At 43.1% G+C, this 23,974-nt stretch overlaps 1 protein-coding gene across 4 annotated transcripts in view; it reads right to left on the minus strand.

Moving 5' to 3' along the window:
• ARHGEF10 (Rho guanine nucleotide exchange factor 10) overlaps positions 1-23,974 on the minus strand; it is a 370,273-nt gene that overhangs the window by 69,501 nt on the left and 276,798 nt on the right. For 3 of the 4 annotated variants that reach the window (XM_029595755.1, XM_029595756.1, XM_029595757.1), the window contains exons 24-25: positions 22,779-23,002; positions 6,262-6,419 (exon numbers count right to left, since the gene is read on the minus strand). In XM_029595755.1, coding sequence (XP_029451615.1) covers positions 6,262-6,419; positions 22,779-23,002 — 382 coding nt within the window. Of the gene's footprint in view, positions 1-4,702; positions 5,133-6,261; positions 6,420-22,778; positions 23,003-23,974 lie in introns of those variants that run through there. The other variant, XM_029595758.1, reaches the window with a different exon arrangement.

The following is a 23,974-nucleotide window of genomic DNA, read 5'->3' on the forward strand; positions in this document are numbered from 1 at the left end:
ATAAGTCAGCCAAACATGGAGGATGCTGACCAAGGTCAGAAAGGTAGACAGCTGCATGTTCTGAGGTCTGGTATTATGCAGTCTAGCTTTCTGAAATATGTGCAGATGCAAGCAGCAGCACTGTGGACATATTGAAAAAAGTGATAAAAGCCTTAAGGAGGCTATAAATAATGGTGCTGTAGCAGTCAATATGTAAGTAAGACATGAGTAAGAATCTCTGCAGTAGTCAGGAATGTATAGATGACATATTCACACAGATACTGTAATTATAGATGAGTGACACCTAGCATATAAGTAGAGATGGTAAGAAAGGTGGGAAAGATATAGAACTGAATGCTGCAGTTGATAAGGGACCATTAGACTATGTGCAGATGGACTTCAGTTGCAGGAAGGTGAGACAAGAGCAAGAATTTACTGGCTTAAGGCAGGTAGATAATGATCATATATTTCATAACCTAAGTGAATCAAGAGATGTAGAGCTGAATGCCACCACTCTTAAAATATCAGCCGAGATTAACGGATGGAACGAGCTGTCCCAGGGAAGCAGGTAGATAGACTGAATGCGCCTAAAACAGAGCCTTGGGGGTACACTGGTCTACAAACAATAAAGAAGGATCAATTAGGTATAAAAGCCAAGAAAGGATTTAGAATACCACTATGTAAATTGCTTCAATATTGTAGCTATTTGCACTGCATTTTATATTTTATAATTATCTGTACTTTTCTAAAGATACATATATAGATACACACATGTACACATACTTTTATATAGAGAGAGAGAGAAAGAGAGAAGCTCTAATGATTAGACTTTGTATGACAAGGGATGGCTTTGCTATCTTAAATAATTTGCCTATTACATCAGTATATATTCTACCTGCAGCACATAGTTTCAAATCCTAGAAGGAATGACTCAGTTTATCATCCTCCCAAGTCACATAAAGAAGTGCCAGTTATAATTGGGTAATAATAATTACCTAGTAACAGCCTACTTACTAAAGCTTTTTTCCCCTATTCTGAGACTTTGAGGAAAAATACAGGCCCTAAACCTGTAAATGGCTTTGGACAAAGAAGATATGCATTAACATATATTAATGCAATAAAAATGTTACTATTTTATGTCATTCATATGTATACCCAAACAGGATGATCACATGGTATCATGCCTTTGGGGACAAGCTGATTCAGTTCTGTGTATCTTTGCATTCTGGGATTTATACAAATCTCTGCATGCAGTAGAATGGAAGTTGAAAAGGTTTGGCTTTTAGCCTGAGGTCCTGGAATATTAGATAACCTTAAATTCTGAAAAACTGTTAATAGCATTAGCTTGCTGAAAAATCCCTCAGTATATGACAACTTTAGGCTTTTAGTATAAGGATGTATGCTAAAGGCATAATAGTGAAAGCCATCTGCGTTCAACCACGGGACATATAAAGTAACCCATGAGCTAGTATTAATTTTATTTATTTAAAACATATTCTGCTACTTCCAAATTATATATCCCTTCAGCATGGACTACATACATAAAATGAATTCAACTAAAACAAACCATAACACATACATTGAAAACATATTTAAAGTTGCACAAACATTTGCAGCTATTATCCATTGGCTTCTCTGAAACAAAGTGTTCAACTGTTGCCTGAATGCACATAGGTCAGTCTTAACGCGTAACTGCTCTGCTATGGCATTCCATAACACTGGTGCCATCGTAGAAAAGACCCTGCTCAGAGACCGTACAAGTCGATAAGCTTTAAAACAGAGGTATCTGCGATACATTTGTGCTGGCTGAATGCAAAGCCCTAGTGGGAATTTACCAATTAAGGAACCGTGGTTTCTCTGAGAATAACAAATTATGTATTATAATCAACATTCTAAATTTTATTCTCCATTTTATCAGGAGCCAGTGTAATTGCTGGAGAAAAGGACTTATGTGAAAAGGACTAATCTGAAACTGGGGACACTGGGTTAGCATAGAAAGGTGACACACTAAATGTTACAGGGACATGTCTGACATGCTCCATTTTAGCAGCTGCAGCAACACCCCTCGGCTGGTGAATACTAGAATTAGCTTGTTGGAAATGCTACATCCTCAACACATGAATATTATAATAACTCAAAACATATGCTTTTCCAAAATGAATAGTTTCAGGATCTCAAATTCCACTGTTAAGCTGCTTTTCTTTTCAGCTTAATGAACATATAAACAATTTACACCCTATCCAAACAAACTTTGGGCTGTGCAATGTGCTTTGCCTTCATGGAAATTTCAAAAAGAGCAGTTAAACTGGATAAATTCAGGGCTTGCGCCTACATAGGAAATCCCGTGCAAGTCTTGATTTCTCTTTAAACTGCACACCAACAGGTTGTTTTTAAAAGCGCTGATCACACAAAAACGGCCCCATACATGCGTATGTGGGCCGTGCGCGAGCATCACAAATTTTAAGAAGCTGGGAAGTACGCGTACATCAAAAATAAGGAGGCGGAAAAGGGGCGGGGCCAAGACTTACCCGCGGAACCCCGAATTTTGCAAAGGCTGATTATGGCGCGCGTTGGCGTGTTACCTGTGTAACTTTACTCCTGATGAGGAGCAAGTTTCAGGCTCAAGTATGGGGCTTACAGGACGAGGAACCAGAGGGGCCTGAACATGGGGGGGGAGGGAAGAGAAAAAGAAAGAGAGAAAGAGAATATGACACTATGTACCTCCAACTGTAAGGGGGGGCACTTTCAACTAAGGGTGAGTTTTGGGGGGGGGGGCGGTGTTACATTGGTCGGCCTTATAACACCCCATCCCAAAAACCCACCCTAAGTTGAAAGTGCCCCTCTTACAGTGGGAGATATATAGAGTGTCAGATTGTCTCTCCAACAGAGGCACATTCTCATTCTCTCTCTCCCCCCCACAAGGTCACTTATGCAAGCATGTTATTAACATATGCACATATAGGCTACACACATACCCGCAGCAGGGATATTTTAAAAGATGCATGTGTACTTGCACACATGATATAAAATTAGGCTTATCTCTGCTCGCGTGCCAATGGGCACACATGCACTCCTTTTAAAAATTTACCTGCCAGTGAAAAGTATTCTATACTGAAAAATGAGAAAACAGATCCTGCAAGAATAACAAATGTCATCCTCCTCAGTCAATACTGCCATGCATTTAGCAAATTCAGTAAATTTTGGTTTCTTCACAGCAGCATCTCTTTTCATCAAATGCAGCAGAGGCAGCTGCAAAAAGCAATGGTCATCTCTACATGATTAAAAATGACACACTGAGGCAAGGTGACATTTTGATTTTGTGCCGAGAAATAAAGTGCATGGCTCCCTCTCACTGGCTTTCACGTCTGGGATAAATCTGTCTGAAATAAAATAGGTCAGATATTCAGAGAGACATGCCTCTGGGCCCAAATGTCTCTGAATAAGAAAATTATTGCTCGCACATTACTTGTGCTGTAAACTGTTAGAATCAATTACATTCAACTACAGGCAATTGCTTCCAGCCCATCTAATACTCAGAGTGGAGGGGAAGTTTCAAATAGGTGCTGACCTGCAGGGAGAAGAGCAGTGTTAAATGATGCAGTCAAAACCAACAAAATCTATTTGATATAAAGGATTAAGTATATGAACATTTTCCTAAAACCTATCTCCTTTCTCCTCCCTTCCAGTCTATTTTTTTTCTCCCTCAAGAATCTCTTTCTCCTACTCTCATTTCCAGTCTCTCTTCCCACTTTCACCATCAGAAGAACATAACACTGGAAACCAGTGGCTTATGCTCTATAGACCCTCCCTGCATTAGCTAGGAGCATGAGCTCCCTTGGCAAGCTCTAATGCAGCTTCTCTTCCCTGCTTCCTCTGATTACCTTTTTTTTGTTCAAATGTAAACCGGTATGATGTCCCCACTAATACCGGTATATAAAAGTTTCTAAATAAATAAAATAAATAAATAAATCACCCTCTGGAAATGTCACACAGCGATCACTGTTCGGCACTGCTGTTTTGACCCTTCTTTGATATCCATAAACTGTGGTTGAGCTGCAATTTTCTGCATTCTAATACTGTTGGTGGAATTCAGCAGAATTTTAAAATTTGGCACAAAACAATTTAAAAATCTGTATACAATATTAAAATTTTGCATACTATATTTATCAAATTAATACAATATTAATCACAGTCTAAGTAGTAATTAATTTAAACTGAAAATATTTTTACTCAAAAATGGAAAATATGTACATTTTTGCTGCAGAATTCCTCCAAGAGTTTATTAATAGCGTGCCGTAACTAGGGTTTCTGGCTTCTATCATTTTACTTTAGCAATCCATGGAGTTCAAAGGGAGCTCGGAACTGCAGACAGTGCTGACTTCTTGCAGCTACCTATACTTGTAGCAACACAGTGATGTCCATGGTTGTTGCTACAAATGATAGCAGCTGAAAGAAGTCAGCGCTATCTGCAACTCGTCTTGGGTGCCATGGATTGCCAAATTAAAATCCCTTAAAATCAGACCATAAGGTAGTAGTCTACTATCCCCTACATATATTCTCTCCTCCTCTCCCTGTGCATCCTTCCTCCATTCTCCCTGTGCATCCACTCACTCTCATTCTCACCAGCTCAGTTCTCTCCCCCTCCAAAAAAAACCCCATACATAAATTCCTCCCCCCCCCCCCCACGCAAACATTCTTTCAACCCAATCTCCCTCAACAGTTCCCTCCCCTAGTTTGTCTCTCCACTAACATGGCCCTCTCTTCACACACTTTTCCAACTTGCTCCCCCAGTCTTCCTCTCCCATCTGTCAGCCTTCTCAAGTTTCTACCAGACAGTTCCCCGTGCCTCCTTCTCCTGACTCATGCTGTAGGCAAGGCTCCCTTAAAAAGCAGTCTTCTTCCTGCACTTTGTGGATTTCAGAGTGCGAGAGCCGCATGGTTCCCTGACTCCCCTGCTGTTCTCAAAGTCTTGTGAGAATAGTGGAGTACAAGGCTTTCTTGCCAGCCATGTATTCTAGCTCTTCCTTTCCTGTGGGCTTGTGAACTGTCACTCTTGGCGTAGGCACAGCTATACTGCTTCCTCCTCTTCTCACTGGCTTCCAGAGCTGGCCTGTTACACTGCCTCACTTCCACAAGACAGTTTCTCATAAATTCTGCGGGGAGAGAGAGATAAATTGTTGTGTGGGTGTGCATTGGGGGGGGGGGGGGGGAATTCTGAACAAATTGAAATAAAACTTAAGACCCGCGTGCATGCGCACATGGCCGCGTTTGCTGGTGCACGCACATGGATGCACTGATTTCATAACATACGCGCGTGTAAGTGTGATAAAATTGGCTAGCTGCACTCGACACGTGTGCGTACAATTTTATATGGATACGTGCATGTGCGCGCGAAGGCCGTCTCGCACCCGTAAGTGGGGGGAATTTTAGTAGGTATGCGCGGTGACGCAAAAGGCCTTTTTCCCAGTTCACCCCAGTAAATGAGAGGACTTCCTAAACCCCCAGCTAACTTGTCTCCCTTTTGCCCTATTAGCCCCGAGCCTTAAAACCCTGCTGACTAGCCTAGTATTTTTTTTTCCATGGCTTATACGTTGTCCATGGCAGAAGTAAAGTTACGCGGTAGGGGACCCTGGTGCGCACCTGTGCGCATAACTACTTAGGTGCTGACTTCATGGTGCAGTCCCGCCCGTCCATGTCCTGACCACGCCCTGCCCCTTTTCAGAAAACTTTTTTATGCGCGTACTGGCAGATACCCGTGTGTTTTTTAAAATCCACGCGGTGCGCGCTGGCCCGAGTCACGCGCATATTTCCCAGCTTTGGCATGCATAGGGCTTTTAAAATCGACCAGCTTGTGAACTGTACAGAATTCCCCTGGAGAAAATGTTATAAGGAGGTCATAACTGTGTACTGGAAATAGAATAATAACCAAGACAAAGGAAAAGAAATAAAATGCATGTTAAAACAAAAGCAGGAGTGCTTGGAGAAAAAATTGTAAAATGATTAATTTCCATTAAAAGCCAGCTGGAACTTGGATAAAAACTGAGCCAGTCCTACCAATATCTACAAAGGCAATATATACAGACAGCTGGAGAGCTTGCTGGCCAATCACAATGCAACAGTCTACTGCCATATCTTATAAAGTTATTAAATCCCATGCAATGGCTCAATAAGACCCGAGAAACACATCCATATGCAGAGAGAGAGAGAGAAGATTTCTGTTGTTGTTGGATTATCTGCGGCACTGCAGCAGAAGAGCTCCTGCAGCTGCTGACACATGATTACCTTCTGCTTTTGTATACACTGCCATGTTCCCGTTAACCAGGCCAGCATACAGACACCGGGCTCTGTAAGTAAGGCTCATGACCGTCGATTTTTCTGGGGTGAAGAAATGCTGCAATCGTACCTTCTTTGAGCCTTGGCAGCTTTTGTAAACAGAAATGCTGCCAGGAAAAACAACAAAGAAACACAGTGAAGTAAGAAAGAAATGCTAACAAACCTTTCTAGTCCTTCATTCAAAATAAAACTCTTTACATGATAAGTATGACAAGAAAATTAATAATTTTACTAACTACCAATTGGGGCTGTCAAATTAATTCTGTGCATATGACAGCAATAAATCTTTCCGTCACTAGGAAAGTCTAATTTTAATTATAAAATGAAATGCAGTAAAACAAAAAAAAAAAAATATATATATATATATATATATATACTGTATATTTAAAAAATACAGTGCTCAGGGCACCACAGTTTTGAAGAACAAAAAGTTACATTTATTATAGCAGTTCTTGATTTGAAAAAAATACCAAAGGAAACCTATCAAGAAGTGACAGTAATTTTGATCAAGCAGTTTTGAACAGTCTGTTCTCCTAGTAGTCCACTTTCCATGGAGAGCTCCGGGTTGCAGTTTCAGTAAGTGCTCCACCACACAAGCTCAGCTTGGGACTCCCCACGTGTCATATTCAGTTGTCCTTGACGACCAGAGAAAGCAAGTTTGTTTACCATAAACAGGTTGTGCATAGTCAGTAGGATGTATTAACCATGTTTATTCACGGGCAGACTAGATGGCCCGTACAGTCTTTTTCTACCATCATGTTTCTGTTTCTAATACTTGCTCGCCTCCCTGGAAAGACAACTGCCTAGCTAGCTGTGCAGTCAACCGAGGGATTCATGAGGCAGCGCTCGTGTGGGAACTCCCGCATATGCTCAATAGAGCAAAAGCTTTATGAGCTAGGAGAGAAGGATCCATTCAGTGCCATCAAATAGCATCACCCATGTGTCATGGCTAATTCATCCTACTGTCTATGGAGAACCCTGTTAGAAAACTTGCTTTTCTCCCCCTTTTCAGAAATAACGTGAGGACCTTAGGTATAGCAGGGAGTGTATAGATGTAAAGAAGCAGATAGCCATGAGTTGGTATTATTCTCAGGGTTTTGTATTGGATGCACCATTTAATTGGTAGCCAGTGTAAATGAAAGAGAATTGGGGATGTGTGATCATGTAGTTTGCAGTTAGAAGCCATGCTGCAGCATTTTGTACGAATTGAAGTGGGTTTAGGGCAGATTGATACAGACCTAAGTAGAGAGAGTTGCAGTAGTCTAACCCAGTTAGAATCAGGGATTGAAGTACTGTACGGAAAAGAGTGGTGGCTTAATGTGTTTGAGTATTTGAGTAATTTTAAACTTAAGAGAACATTTCCGATAAAATAAGAATTAGTCTTGCTATGTGGACTCACAGGGAGAGCAACCCTGCTTCACAGGGCCACGTTATTCTTTAGTGGGTGGTGAGTATGGAGGCACCTCACTTTTGTACCCTTAAACCAGCCTAACATCCAAAGATTAGAATGGTTTATCCATATCACCAGTGCCTTCATTATATTTATGCCCCTCCTTCCATTTCTGACTAAGGTAGAGAGTAAAAGCAGAAAAAACTTTCTAAAATAGCTAACATCCACCGAAATTCCCTGGAGCTCCTATTCACTGTTCTCCCTAGGCTGATGCCAGCACTCCCTTCCACTCTCCTCAGCCCTACCCCAGCACTTCTTTCCTCTTCTATTCAGTTTGTGCTCAGCCTGGCCCCAGCACACTCATCCTCCTTCTCCAGCTTCACCCTAGCACTCTCTTTCCCACTCCCCCCCTAACTGGCACAGCCCCAGCACTCTCTGGAACCCCTCCCTCAACCTAACACCAGCATATTCTGACTCCTCCCAGTTTAATTCCAGCACACACTGATATTTTCCCTAAACCAACACCCTAGCCCGACCCCAGAAAACTCAGAGCCCCTTCCCCACCCCAACCCTCCTTACTGGCTCAACACCAGCACACTGACCCCCTCCCCAGACTGACCACAGTACACCCTGACCCTTGTTTGATCCTAGAAAGCCCTTCCCTAGCACTTCCTTCCCTTCTACTCAGCTTGTGCTCAACCTATTCCCAGCACACTGATCCTCCTTCTCACGTTCCACCCTAGCACTCCCTCCCCCCCCCCCCCCCACTTCCTCAGCAAGACCCCAGCACATCCTAACACCTCCCCAGCCCAATCCCAATCTTCTCACCTACCCCGCCTGGCTTCAGCACACTCACCACCGCTCTCCCTAATCTGACCCCAGCACATACTCCTCACCTCTGCTCCCCAGCCCAGATCCAGCACATACTGACCCCCCCCCTCCCTGTCCCACCTGACCCCAACATCCCTTCTCTTTCCCCAGTATGACACCAGTACATATTGATCACCTGCTCCAGCTTGACCCCAGACCTCCCTTCTCCTTTCCCATCTTAACCCCAGCATATCCTTCACCTGCCTGATCCCAGCACTCCTTCTCACCTCTCCAGCCTGATCCCTCCTCCCTAAGCTGACCCCAGGACTTCCAACTTCTGTACACTCTGACCCCGCTGTACAGCTTGACCGCCGGCATACTCTAGCACACTCTGACTCCCTCACCAGCCTGACTGTAGCATACCCTTCCTTCCTTTCCACCTCTCTGGCCCATCCCCCAACACACTCTGATCCCCTGTCCCAACCTGATCTCAGCACTCCCTTCCCCCCTAACCAGCCTGGCCCCCAGCACATTCTCGGTACCCCTTCCCTAACCTGACACCAGCACATTATTGAGTATTCCCCCCCCAAAAAAAAAAACAGATTCAGACAATCCTGAGCCCCCCCACCTGTCCCTCATTCAGGCCCAGCACACTCCCATCCCCCTTCCCAAACTGGCCCCAGCACACTGCCTCTGCCACATCCCATTACCCAAAAGGAAAGACACATCAAATGACATCTTCCCCTCTCTCCGAAAATCCCAAGGAAATTGAAGTACCCCCAACCCCTGCCCACCAAACTCCTTCAGCCAATCCCCCCCCCCCCAGCCTCCAGGACCTCCCCAATGTCCCTCAGCCCCAGCCCTTATCCAATCATGGGTCCATAGGTCATTCAGTTGCTCCTGCCCCACGCCTCCGGTTTTGAAAAATGGCTGCCAGTAAACCTGAAGCCAGTGCCATTATGTTGTAGGGCATATTCTGGAGCCCCCCTGTCCCCTGGATGAATCCCAGCATGCTCTGACCCCCTTTCCCCAGCCACACCCCAGCACATCTGGATCCCTACCCATTCCTAGAACTCTCTTTCCCTCTCAGTGGCCCAGCCTCAGCACACTCTGACATCCCCCTTTTCAGCCCGACCCCAGCACACCCTAAACCCTCTGCCTCAGTCCAGTCCCAGCACTCTCTTCTCACTTACCCAGCCTTGTTTCAGCACTCTTCCCACCACCTCTCTAACCTGACCCAAGCATATTCTTCACTCTATGCACATTATTTTTATAGATTTTGATCCAGGTCAAGGAAACCCATGATTTATTTATTTATTTTTAATTTTTATATACCGAGGTTCTTGTATGAAATACAAATCACTCCGGTTTACATAGAACAGTGAAACGCCCAAAAAAAGGGGGAGCGGGGGCTTTACATGGAACAATAGAACAAGGTACAGATTGAACATAGTATAGTTACAAGAAACATTTGAACTCGGTATAATAGTACAGTTACAAAGAAAACAATTGAGCAAAGTAGCTTTAATAGGGGAACAAGGGACGGGTCAACGTGAATGACTATGGAATATATAGAATAAGAGTACAAAAACTTGAATAAATCACTCTGAGCTGAAATCTGTTATAGGCATTAGTCCTGGGAACTGCCTAAAAGAGTTTTCAAGTTATAAAAGGAGGGGAAGTATATTTTGTAGAAAAAGGGCGGGGAGAGATCCTTTAGAAGGGGGGGGGGGGCAGGGACAAAAGATGAGAATAGTGATATAACGTAGTCCTATGACCTGAAAGAGTACATTTAGATGAATTGAGTGGAAGACTGACCAGTAGCAGAGACCGATCGAGAGAGTTCGAATAAGATAACTCAACGAGGTAGCCCATGATTGAGTTTATCAAAGCATCTAGGTGGTATAAGTGTCTGGGAAGGCTTGGCGGAAGAGCCAGGTTTTTAGCTTTTTTTTGAACTCTTGATGACTTGGTTCCAGTCGTAGATCTGGGGGGAGCGCGTTCCATTGGTGGGGGCCTGCTGAAGATAGTGCTCGTTTCCTTAGTGAAGTTTTTGCAGGCGGGGCATACAGTGTGCCTTTTTATGCGCTTCTGATGGGTCTGGAAGATGTATGAGGTTGAAGTTGTGTGCTTAACATGATGGGGGCGAGGTTGTGTGTCGCTTTGTGGATGATTGTGAGAACTTTAAAGAGGATCCTATGTTTGATAGGAAGCCAGTGAAGGTTACGGAGGATTGGAGTGATATGTTCTCTTTTGTTGGAGTTTGTGAGGATTCTGGCGGCGGCGTTTTGAACCATCTGTAGGGGTTTGATAGTATTTGTGGGGAGTCCGAGTAGAAGGGAGTTGCAATAATCGATCTTAGATAGTATGATGGATTGCAGTACTAGCCAGAAGTCATTGAGGTGAAGGAGGGGTTTTAGCTTTCTGAGGACTTGCAGTTTGTAAAAGCAGTCCTTTTTGGTAGTGTTTATAAACTTTTTAAGGTTTGGATTGTTCTCTAGTCAGGCTCCTAGATCCCTGACTTCAGATGAGAAATTGATGTTTGAGCTTGTTGATCGAGAGGAGCTTGATGAGATGGTGGTGGGGTCATGGGAAATAATGAGCATTCCTGTTTTATTGGCGTTCAAAACTAAGTTGAGGCTAGAGAGTAGGTCTTTGATTGGCTGAAGGCAGTCATTCCAATATGTAATAGTTTTTTGAAGGGATTCTGTGATCGGGATAAGGATTTGTATGTCATCCGCATAGAGGTAATGGGTAAGCTTAAGGTTTGCGAGTAGGTGGCAGAGAGGGAGAAGGTAGATATTGAAGAGGGTGGGTGAAAGTGAAGATCCTTGAGGGACTCCTTGGTCTGTAAGGACAGGATGAGATTCCTTGTTGTTTATCCTGACTTTGTAGAACCTGTTACTCAGGAAGGACTTACACCAACTGAGAGCTGAGCTTTTGATGCCTATGTTGGCTAGTTGGTCTATAAGTATTGTGTGTTTTACCGTGTCAAAAGCTGCAGACAAATCTAAAAGAACAAGCAGGTAGGATTGTTTTTTCTCCAGGTTTACGAGGATGGTGTCCGTGAGTGATAGTAGGAGAGATTCGGTGTTTAGGGATTTGCGAAAGCCATACTGAGCCGGAGACAGAATGTTATAGAAACATAGAAATGACGGCAGAAGAAGACCAAACGGCCCATCCAGTCTGCCCAGCAAGCTTCACACATTTTTTTCTCATACTTATCTGTTTTCTCTTAGCTCTTTGGTTCTATTTCCCTTCCACCCCCACCATTAATGTAGAGAGCAGTGATGGAGCTGCATCCAAGTGAAATATCAAGCTTGATTAGTTAGGGGTAGAAGGGGAAGTAACCGCCGCAATAAGCAAGCTACACTCATGCTTATTTGTTTTACCCAGACTATGTTATTCAGCCCTTATTGGTTGTTTTTCTTCTCCCCTGCCTTTGAAGCAGGGAGCTATGCTGGATATGCGTGTAGTATCAGTTTTTCTTCTCCCCTGCCGTTGAAGCAGAGAGCTATGCTGGATATGCGTGAAGTATCAGTTTTTCTTCTTCCCTGCCGTTGAAGCAGAGAGCTATGCTTGATATGCGTGAAGTATCAGTTTTTCTTCTCCCCTGCCGTTGAAGCAGAGAGCTATGCTGGATATGCGTGAAGTATCAGTTTTTCTTCTTCCCTGCCGTTGAAGCAGAGAGCTATGCTGGATATGCGTGAAGTATCAGTTTTTCTTCTCCCCTGATCTTCCAGATATTCTGACAGTTGCTTGTTGACAACTTTTTCCATCAATTTGGCAATGAGAGGTAAGTTTACGATTGGTCGGAGGTTAGCTGGATCCGATAGAGAGGCGTTAGTATTTTTTTAGCAGAGGTTTGAGGATTGCCAATTTTAACTGGTTAGGTACTAAGCCTTGAGATAGAGATGTGTTAATAATTTCAGAAATTGGTTTTGAGATGGTGTTCGGGATGGCGAGTAGGTTTGTCGGTAATGGGTCTGATGGGTGGGAGGATGGTTTGAGTTTCTTGAGGGTATTTTCTATCTCAAGAGAAGAGGTGGGCTCAAATGACTCGAGACTCGAGTTTTGTTGAGGCAGGGTTATGAAATGGTGTATTGGGGGGGGAGGCTGTTGGTTGAGAGAGAATAGGTAAGGTTGGAGATTTTTGTCTTGAAATAATTGGCGAGTTCATTGGCTTTGTTGAGTGCTTGGTGGTCTGGAATGGTGGGAAGAGATGGTTTGGTAAGTGAAGAGACGTAGGAGAAAAGTACCTTTGAGTCAAAAATGATGCACCTCTCTATCAAGATGATCCGAACCAGAAGGACAGAACCCATCTGCTTTCTACCTTTTAAAGTGACCCAGAAGTCTTTTACAAGGACACATGTTGCTTATATATATTACATCTTATGAACTCCAGAAGCAACCTCTCTTTGGCACAATGCAAATATTGAAGTGAGCATTAGTAGTACATTTGAGAGAATGAGATTGTATCCAACATATCCTGCTTTATGAGTGAGGTTTGTTCCTGTCATGGTGTATGCATAAAAATATCCCATCTGGAGAACTATTGCAAGAGACGTCAGAACAGCTGAGGAGTGAGGCTAATTGTAGAAACTAATCTCAATGCACCTGAGGATCTCCCTGAATGTACATGTAGAGTGTTTCTGTTTCTGGCAACATCACGGCCACTGTTGTCATGGAAATTGCTGGAAAATAGGGATTGATTGCTGTTTAACATGCTGAAAAAACAAGGAGTTATTATTAATGCTATAACAAAACACTAGGGAGGAACCTTCAATCTGGAATCTTAGAAAAGGAGAATCACCTGACCAGGAGGAAGGAGGCAACTGAATAGGAAATAATTCTCTTTTTAAGCACTGGGGTCGCTAATGGAGTGGAATGAAAGGAATGGGGAAAACAAGGTTGTATCTATAAATAAAAACTCCAGTGACTTAAAGTACTGTAGTTTGGCTCCTAAAGGTGAACTAATCTGAAATTGTAACATTCCATCAAGTAAGGAATAAAAATGAGCTTCTTCGAAAAGCAATATCAGTTCAATTTCATGCTGCTGAGTTCTGCACAGCATACAAGGAGAGAAGTTTCTTAGACTCCTCACTTTCAATGTCTATGAAAAGATTACAAACACTGTCACAGTTACCTCGATTCAACTACCCACACTTCATAACAAAGGGGGTCTATGTATTTAAAAATATGTGGGCCAACCCGATGGCTGTACACTGCCACATGGAAGGTCCTCCGTTTGATTCCCAGATTGGGCCTTCCGAATCCTCAGTTAGCTGGGGCGATGGACGCTGTGGAGACAGCACACACAGCCTTTGGAGGGGAGAGACGTCGATCATTGCTAAAGGCAACTCCTTCTTGGGCCCAATTTACAGCCCATGATACTGGATCCTGGAAGGAACCCTGGTGCACGGCTCTCAGCCACTGGACTGTTGTTGCAAATGACCAGACTAGGAGGAATTATCAAGCAATAAAATGCTAAAGTAGGCCATAATGCTGTTACTGCACTTTTTTGCTACATCAGTCTTTACTAAATTGTCCAATGTACTAAATTGATGACATGCAGATCTTCTCTCCTATTCCACAGCTAACGCACCAGTTTGAACTCTGTCTGGGGGTGCAATCCCTTCATAAACTCATAGAAGCCAATACTTTGCGTCACTTAACCAGTTAAGTTCCGACTTATCCAGCTAAATGGCATGGTTAAAATATTTGGTTTAAATATTCCAACTTATCTTAAGTGGTGGGAGGAGAATGGACATAAAGGGGAGGAACTGGGTTAGTCAGATAAAATATCCGGCTAACACCAATATTCAGAGTTAGCCGGATAATTTATCCGGTTAACTCTGGTCGGCCCATACACCTGTCCTAAAGTTAGCTTATAAACTTACTCTGCTAACTTTAAGATAGCTGGATATATTTAGCAGTGTGGCTGCATTGCTGAATATATAGGCTAAGTTAGCCAGATAAGTTTATCCAGCTAACTAGCTGAGCCACATGGTGACTGAATATAGACCAACTAGTGTGCTCCAGACTAGAAGTTAAATTTCATATATTAAGGGGATGTGTGAAATTTAACTTCTGGTACTGTGGGCTTAGTATATAGCATAGTAATTATTAATGAGGTTCTTCTCATACTATGTTACTGTTTAGCATAAGCAGGCATGCTTAAAGAAATATAGGCTGATGCAATAAAACACATGCACAGCCATCTCTCCTGGGTGCCCGATGCTATAGTTACATAGTAACATAGTAATGACAGCAGAAAAAGGCCAAAATGGTCCATCTAGTCTGCCCAGCAAGCTTCCTAAGGCAGTCACTGCTGCTCCGTGCAGGTTAATTCCATGTTTCTCTTAAGGGTAGAAACTGCTGCTCCGTGCCAATTAAGCCTTTTAATGTATTCCCATCCACTAGCCTGTTAGGGATCCACAGTGTTTATCCCATGCCCCTTTGAAATCCTTCACAGTTTTAGTCTTCACCACTTCCTCCAGAAGGGCATTCCAGGCATCCACCACCCTCTCAGTGAAGAAATATTTCCTGACATTGGTTTTAAGTCTTCCCTGGAGTTTCAAATCGTGACCCCTAGTTCTACTAAATTGTTTCCAAAGGAAAAGGTTTGTTGACGACCATGGATCATTAAAACCTTTCAAGTATCTGAAGGTCTGATTCATATCACCCTTGCTACTCCTCTCCAGGGTATACATATTCAGGTTCTTCAACCTCTCCTCATAAGTGATCCGATGAAAACCACCCACCATTTTGGTTGCCCTTCTCCGGACCGCCTCCATCTTATCTGCCTCCTTTAATTTACGGTCTCCAGAACTGAACAGAGTACTCCAGGTGAGGCCTCACCAAGGACCTGTACAAGGGGATTATCACTTCCCTTTTCTTACTAGATACTCCTCTCTCTATGCAGCCTAGCATTCTTCTGGCTTTGGGTATCGCCGTGTCACACTGCTTCATCGACTTCAGGTCGTTAGACACTATCATCCTGTTGGGTTTGTGGCATAATGTGGACTCTTGGTCGAAGTGGCGATGACTCCTCCCACGGGGAGGGGAGTCTCTTCTGGCCAGACTTGTATGAGATTATCAATACCCAAGGACTTTGAATCTCTCCTGCAACTGAAGAAACGAGAAACCTTCGCATTGCAAGAAGTTACCAACAGGTCTAAGAACGGAAGGCCCTAGCGATCCATTATCAGCTGCAAAATCAGATGAAGACAATTCTCCCTGAGCCTCTGAGCAGCGCTGACACGTTAGAGGGCACATGAGGCTCAGATGCCCGAATATGACAGGCAACACAGAGAGAAAGGCCCTTAGGTTTCTTATTCACCAGCACCATTAGTTCGTCAGTTGACTGAGAATGTGCATCCAGCCAGCTCGCACTGAAAATTTTCAACCGCACAAATTTTATGCACACAAAAAGTAGGCACCCCAAGAGTAAGCGCCGCAAAAACAAATGAAAACAGGGGCCCCGTGGGGAACCACAGCGATAGGCTAGACTCAGAAAGCAGACACTGAGGAGGAAAGCTTTTATTGTACTGCTGTAGGTAGATGATACTTGCGCAGGAAATGGATAGCACTGTAGTTCAGCGATATTCCAATATGCTCAGACAGTCTCAGATGTAGATGGTCTCATCTGGATGTAGCAAAGGTTGGTAGAGTTCCGCAGAGCAGGATAAGTCAAACTTGAAGGGTGGAAATGGAAAGCTGGAGCGTAGAGGTACTCACAGAGAGGCAGTGCAGGAATCCTCCTTGGTAGCTGGGTGAAGGAAAGGACCCGAGGAGCGAGTATCTAGGACCTCGAGGAATGAGTACTTAGGAGCGCTGAGGAATCCTGAAAGAAAGTAGATAAGACCACCGAGGAGTGGTTGTCTTAGGTTATGTAGTAGAACACTTAAGGGTAGATAGAAGCGAGAGGCCCCCGAGGAGCTGGTGCCCAGAGCTTCTGCAGTAATGAGATACCCCGGAGGGTAGCGAGGAATCCAAGTGAGCAGCTTAGAAGCAGTCAGAATAGCAAAACCGAAGTCCTAGCTAATTAGTTGAATTGGAGCAGAGCGGAGGCTTAAATACCTGGAGGAACTGATGTCATGCGGTGGGGATGCCCCCGAGGTTCCCCCCATGACGTATTGTTAAGCGCAGGAAGCGTGCGCGCGCGGCCCTAGGAGGCCACAGGAAGAAGCATGGTGGATGGAGATGCCCATGCTGTGTCGAAGACGCCGAAGGTTTTGGCACTCAGCACCGGAGGCAGCCATCTTTCCCATGGAGGAGGAGAAAGGCAGAAGAGAGGTGAGGCACAGCGGTCGCAGCTGTCTGCGACCGACGGATGCAACACACTCCAAGGGCTCTCTCCTTCTCCGTGCACATCAGCCCTTCACTGCCCAACGCATATAGTTCTTTCGGATTACTATACCCCAGATACATGACTCTGCATTTCTTGGTATTGAATCCCAGCTGCCATATCTTCGACCACTCTTCCTGCTTCCTTAAATCCCGTCTCATTCTCTGTACTCCTTCCGGCATGTCCACTCTGTTGCAGATCTTAGTATCATCTGCAAATAGACACACTTTACCTTCTATTCCTTCTGCAATGTCCTCACGAAGATACTGAACAGAACCAGTCCCAACAATGATCCCTATGGCACTCCACTTAACACCATTCTCTCTTCAGAGTAGGTTCCATTTACCATCACCCATTGTCTTCTATCCGTCAATCAGTTTGTAATCCACGCCAACACCTTGGAGCTGACTCCCAAGCTTCTCATTTGTGTGGGACTGTATCAAAAGCTTTACTAAAATCCAAGTAAATTACATCAAGCGCTCTTCCCTGATCCAGTTCTCTAATCACCCAATCAAAGAAATCAATTAGATTCATCTGACAGGACCTTCCCTTGGTGACTCCATGCTGCTTCTGGTTGAGCAACCCACCAAATTGTAGATAGTTCACAATCCTTTCCTTCAGCCGAGTCTTTATTAATTTTCCCAGCACTGAGGTGATGCTAACTGGCCTGTAGTTTCCAGCCTCTTCTCTGCTCCCACTCTTGTGAAGCGGGACTACCACCACTCTTCTCCAGTCATTAGGCACTACACCTTTTTCCAAAGATCTATTGAACAGGTCACACAGTGGACCCGCCAGCACATTTCTGAGTTCCCTCAGTATTCTGGGGTGAACCTCATCAGGCCCCATGGCTTTGTCCACTTTCAGTTTTCTTAGCTCTTCCCATACATTATCTTCCGTAAATGGAGTTTCATCTACTTCACCCCCTTCTACAGTCTTGATAACAAGTGACAGTCCTTCTCCAGGGTCTTCTTTAGTGAACACTGAACTGAAGTATTTGTTTAATATTTCTAATTCATCATCTCTCTCCACCCATTGATCCTTATCCCCTTTCAATTTCACTATACCACTATGTAACTTTCTCTGATATATATGAAAAATGTTTTGTCACCTTGCTTTATCTCCTTGGCAATCCTTTTCTCTGCCTTTTTGCGTTCTTGATTACTTTTTTCATCTCCTTCAGTTTTGCCAGATAATCCTCCCTGTGTTCTACTTTTTGAGATTCTTTATATTTCTTAAAAGCTGCATTTTTTGCTTTTATTTCATCATCCACCTCCTTTGTGAACCAGATTGGATTCTTATTTCTCTTACTTTTGTTTACTTTTCTAATATACGGATTTGTTGCTTTTGTAATTGCTCCTTTTAGTTTGGCCCACTATTGTTCGACCTCTCCCATTTTCTCCCAGTCTTCAAGTTCTGCCTCCAGATATTTCCCCATTTCTACAAAGTCTGTTTTTTTTGAAGTTCAAAACTCGGGTCTTTGTGATACTTCTCTGGATCCTATTTGCAATATCAAACCATACTGTTTGATGATCACTGGTGCTGAAGTGGGTACCCACCCAGACATTAGAGACATTAGCCCCATTAGTGAGCACTAGGTCAAGTATAACTCCCTCCCTCATGGGTTCCATTACCATTTGTTTGAACAGAGTGCCATGCAGAGCAACCACTCTCTCTCTACTTCTGTTTGATTTTGCAGAAGGGATTCTCCAGTCCACGTCCGGCAGATTAAAGTCACCAACAATCAACACTTCCCCCTTCTTTCCCACCTTTATAAGGTCTTTGATCAGATCTCTGTCTAGTTCTTCCATTTGAGTCAGAGGCCTGTACACCACTCCAGTAACAATGGATGAACAGTCATCTTTTTTCAGGACGGCCCATAATGCTTCTTCTCTACCCCACTTTCCTTGCAGTTCAGTTGCTTGGATATTATTTTTGTCATAATGTGCTTGCTACTCCTCCCCCTTTTTTGTCCTGTCATTCCTTAACAAGTTGTAGTCCAGTATGGGCATTTCCCAGTCATGAGAATCCGTGAACCATGTCTCCATGACAGCAACAATGTCCAAGTCTGCCTCCAACATTAAGGCCTGCAGGTCTGGGATTTTAATGCCCAAACTGTGAAAATTTGTAGTCATAGCTTTCCAATTTTTCTCCCTTGCTCTGTTGCACTTCCTAGGAAACTTTTCTGTTTTTTTTGAGCTGATTGATTATGTTATTTTCACTTTGCATGTCTGTCACAGGTCTTATTCTGCCAGAACCTACTATTATCCAATTGATTCTGGATTTTTGAATCCTGGATGTCTGATAACCCTGTGGGAGTGGGGGTTAAGGGACTGGTGCGTTAAAAGGGTCACGCCAGGAAGAAATTGTGCATCCCTAACGCTCAAATGCATCTGGTGCCTAGGAGACGTGGCTGTGAGCTTACATATTACTATGGGCACTCAATACAATTGCTTTGGGCACTCAAGAAAGAATTAATGTAATGGATTGATTACAAAAAAAACTTAGCAGGTGCACGTATACCCTTGTGCAACATGCATGCACACTTTTTCACCTGTTTGTGAGCAGGTGTAAACGTGTACACCTACATTATGTGTATACTTTTGAAAATCACAAGTAGCATGTAAATGACTTCCCCATTCAACTCCTTCATCCCAGGAACACCTCTTTCAAGTAAGTATGAGTTAAATTGTTTCCATGTGTATTTTCATGTATACAAGCACTGGGATAATTTTCAAAAAGCCATTTTAAATATATAAATGCTTTTGAAAATTAACCCCATATAGATGGTTAAATATGGAAAATTTGAGCGTATCTGTTAAAAAAAAAGAAAACTGGGAAAATTAGGGAAAATAATAAATTGCACTTGACTAGCAATATAGAGCCTGTTATTAAAAAGATGTAGGTGCCTAATTTTAAGTTAGGTTCCTAGATCTAGCTTGCTAAAATTTCCTCTCCCCCTCCCCCATCCTGCTGAGTGCCTAAATGTAGGCACCTTAATGGGAGAAGGGCCAGGTTAGGAGAATGAAATTAGGGCCCAACACTGAATTCCAGCGCTAGACATCCGACTTAGGAGATTCAATGGCTGGCCTAAATTTAAGAGCTTCAGTTTCAAGTGCATACTATTGAAGTTAAGCACCTACATTCAGACAAAACTTTAGGAGCTAAACTTAAGGCCCTAAGTTCAGACACTCAGCCATTTTTGAATAATCAGGCTCACAGTGAAAATTTGTATATACACAGTCAATATTTTTGCTTGCACAATTATGAGGTAATCTGATGCACAAAATTAATATCAAAGGAAAAACTGCAAAAGATTAACAGACATAAAATACACAAATCTAAACGGGGTCTTAGACTATGACAATATATTTTCATCACCGTTAAACACATGGACATCCATATGTTTTAAACAGTTTAAGCAGTTTCTAAAGAACACAATGCAGTACAGATATTCCAAGATGGATTAGGTAACTTTACCTATCTTTGATAGGTAGAGAAACCTGACCTGCTCTCCCCACTGAAACTTAAGTACCTTTCAAGAATGTGGAGAAATATATAATGAGTATTTTCATCTTTAAGTACAGTTATAAAAACATATTTATTTATTTAATTTATTTAACATGTTTTGTATACCGTATATTCGGTTTTGCCATCATAACTGTTTACAGGGCAGGAAAATTAGGAGAGTAACAATAGAGTTTTAACAAAGAGTTTCAATAAAGTTGAGTAACATTGGGGGATTAAAGGGGGTAAGTTTATATAGGTAAAAAAGTTCATAGATGTATATTGTAGAGTTCAAGGTTTTATTGTTCCATCGAGGGTTGATTGGGCAGTATTTCTGTTTTCTTTTGAGTTGTCTGGTTGGGAGTTTGATGGTGCTGGTGGTTAAGATCACCTGAGAAGGCTCTGGTAAAAAGCCAGGTTTTTTAAGTCTTTTTTGAAAGTTTTGGTGTCAAATTGAGTTCTTAGATCGAGAGGTAAGGAGTTCCATAGAGATGGGCTGACGATGGATGTAGCTCTTTCTCGGGTTGATACTAGATTTGTGATTTTTGCGTGAGGAATTTTGAGGAGGCCTTTATTCATTGAACGAAGGTTCCTTTTTTGAGCGTGTATTTCAATGTGTTCATATGCATCAAACTTCCTATTTTTCCCGCTCATATTTCCCATGTTTACATCTAAGGTTATTAGACCTAATGAGGTCAATATTCAAAGTCATTTAAGATGGATAACTCACAAATTATCCCTCTAACTTCAAGTTATTCCTCTAACTCCAAGTTATCCATTTAAATGTTTAGTTTTGAATACTGACCTCAAGGTAGGTAATTTTTAAACAGCCTGCATAGTGGTAATGCATTTTCAAAGTGAACCTGCACGTGTAAGTCATTCTGAAAATACTTGGGGCACCTGGTAGATTTTGCATGCACATTCACTTGCGTAAAGTTACACATATTCTTATTTGGAGGGCCTGAGTTCCACACATTCTTTTTAAATTAAAAAAAATGCATGTTAACTGTAGACTCTGTTCCAACTCTGCCTCCTAGAATGACTTGCATTGTTATTTTATTATGTTGCATCATGCATTTTATATTTTTAGTTGGCTGTATTAGTATGTATTATATACTTTTTAGTTGTGTAAACTATTTTAATAAAGGACCGACAAGCGCCTGCGGGGAGGGCCCCCTTAACAGGGCGCTTGCCGGCAGAGCGACTGCCCCCCCCACCCGCGGAGTCGTCCTACCTCGGCGGCCGGGTGGAGGGGGGCGGGCTGGAAGCAACGCTGCGAGGGAGGGAGCACCGGAGCCGGCCGGAGGCCTCGCGGGCCGGCGCATCGAGGGCGATGACGTCATCGTGCTGCGGCGCGGTGACGTCATCGGGTGGGCGGGCGCATGCGCGCAAATCCTGGCCCGGGGTCTCGCGGGACTTCGGGCGCGAATTCGGGCCCGAGATCTCGCGAGACCTCGGGACTTAAAGGCAGGGCGAGCGCCGGACCAGGCCCTTTTTCGCTGGCCGGCGCTCGCGTTTCCACCCACCCACCCAACTAAGAGCAAGAGAGGGGGGACGAGGGACATTAAGAAGGAGATAGTCAGAAGATAATGTTAGCAAGAGAATTGCCAAATGTACAATTGTCGCAGTAATCAGGGTTGGCGGGGGTACCCGAGTTAGGGGGGGGCCAGGAGGGGCCCGGAGGACACGGTGGACAAACCGTGGTCACAGGTGAAAGAAAGTGCGTAGAGGTGGGCGTGGGCTGCCCGGGCGATGGCCCCATGGCTTGGACATGGCGGGGGGCCGGTCAGAGCGTATGGCGGACTGGCTAAAATGGCGGACGCCGGTACGAAGCCCGGTATGGTAATATTTGACGAACGCACTAATACTCGGGTACCGAAATTTTGGTTTTATATTAATAATTAATAAAAGCTGCGGCCTATTTTCACCAATACTGGAGTATGTGTGTTTAATGGATGGTGGTAAGGTAAAGGGGGAGGGGGGAGAGAGCACGGCGGTGCAAGCTGCCACTGTTATTATTTCCTGAAAGAAGGTTAATCAAGTTTAATAAACTAAACTCTACTCAATTCACATAAAAATATGCACATAACCAGTTTATGCACATATGTTTACAAGCACTCAGCCTCATTTTATGAATGTAAATGACTTTGAAAATTACCCCCTCCTCCCACTGATTTTATTTACACCAAGAAAAAATAAGTTCAACCACAATTATAAGGGTAAAGTGATACTCAGCCTTGGAGGGGTGGGCATTTCTATTATCCAAACATGTTGCATGAATGTATTGTATCCCTGTGTAATATATTTGCTTTGTCAAATGCACAACACTAAAATAATGCAGTTCATGGCCTCCTTTGCTTCTATCAGGCAAGCTGCAGTGCAATGAATACACTTCCATACTGAAAGCATTACCTTCCTTCCTCCATTCCCAGACATATTGTGGGGATATCTGAAGCTTTCGGGGCCTCATTTTCTGAATCAGGAGCTTGATTTAATTCTCTTTGCTTCTCATCTTCAGGGATGTAGACCATACAAAGGATGCGCGATTCTACATTGAAACATTCAATGACCTTGGGACTGCAATTTTGCAGTGAGACAATGGCAATCTGACCCATCTGATTAGTGCAACTGCCAATCTGAAATAGACAGACAGGAAAGGATGACTGTATTTAACAAGATAATACCTTACAGCAACAGCCCATTATCCTAAAAATATCATTTAAAACAGTATAACCCTCTCTAAAAGGCACAAAATTGTTTCCTTGTTATAAATATAGGCAACAATAAAATCACCCAGGGCATAATCTTCCAGGCCACTAAATTCTCATCCTGCCAACAATCTTATTGACTATGCTATGCGTGCAATCCTAAATGTCAATCTTGTTTACCCTCACAGAGAAACCATTTTGAAATACCCACATGTGTACATCTAATTAGTTATAATATTTAAGGGTGAGGGTAGAAGGTTTGGTAGGACGGTTTTCATTTAGAAATCTAGATGTAATTTTCAAATCACTGGACATCTAAATGCAATGCCATTTGTGCATCTAATTCTGGATCTAATGCTGTATATACTGAACATTTTCCCCATAGACGCAAGGCAAGAGAAACCCTTTAGTACATCTGGCTGGGGGTATTTCTTACACTTATTTTCTAGCAACAATTTACACTCTCTTTAGATTGAAAAAGTCTGTATTGTTTGATTAAAGTTGTAAAGATGTATCCGAATGTTTTCAGCAGAAAGAAATCCCTAAAACAAGAGGCAGAAAGGAAGAAAAGGGAGGGGTAACTCTATTAGAAAATATCTTCACAGAAAGGGCAGTGCATGCATGGAAAAGCCACAGAATTTAGAAAGATTGGGATAATGTAGAGAGGATCCTGAGTAATGAAGTGCTGGGAACGTCAGAGATCATGTGAAATCTTTGGCATCACAACAGAAAGGAAATTAGGCAGACCAGCTTAGGTCTTACAGTTCATGCATGCTGTCACTTTTGCTTCTAAGAATTTCTCAAGCATCCGGTTAATTACAATACAGCCTCTAATATGATCATCTATATTTGCATAACGCACTTTCTTATCTTAATTAGATATTATTATTATTGAATTTG

The sequence above is a fragment of the Rhinatrema bivittatum genome, chromosome 3 (genome assembly GCF_901001135.1).
Source record: "Rhinatrema bivittatum chromosome 3, aRhiBiv1.1, whole genome shotgun sequence".
Classification (NCBI taxonomy): Eukaryota; Metazoa; Chordata; class Amphibia; order Gymnophiona; family Rhinatrematidae; genus Rhinatrema; species Rhinatrema bivittatum.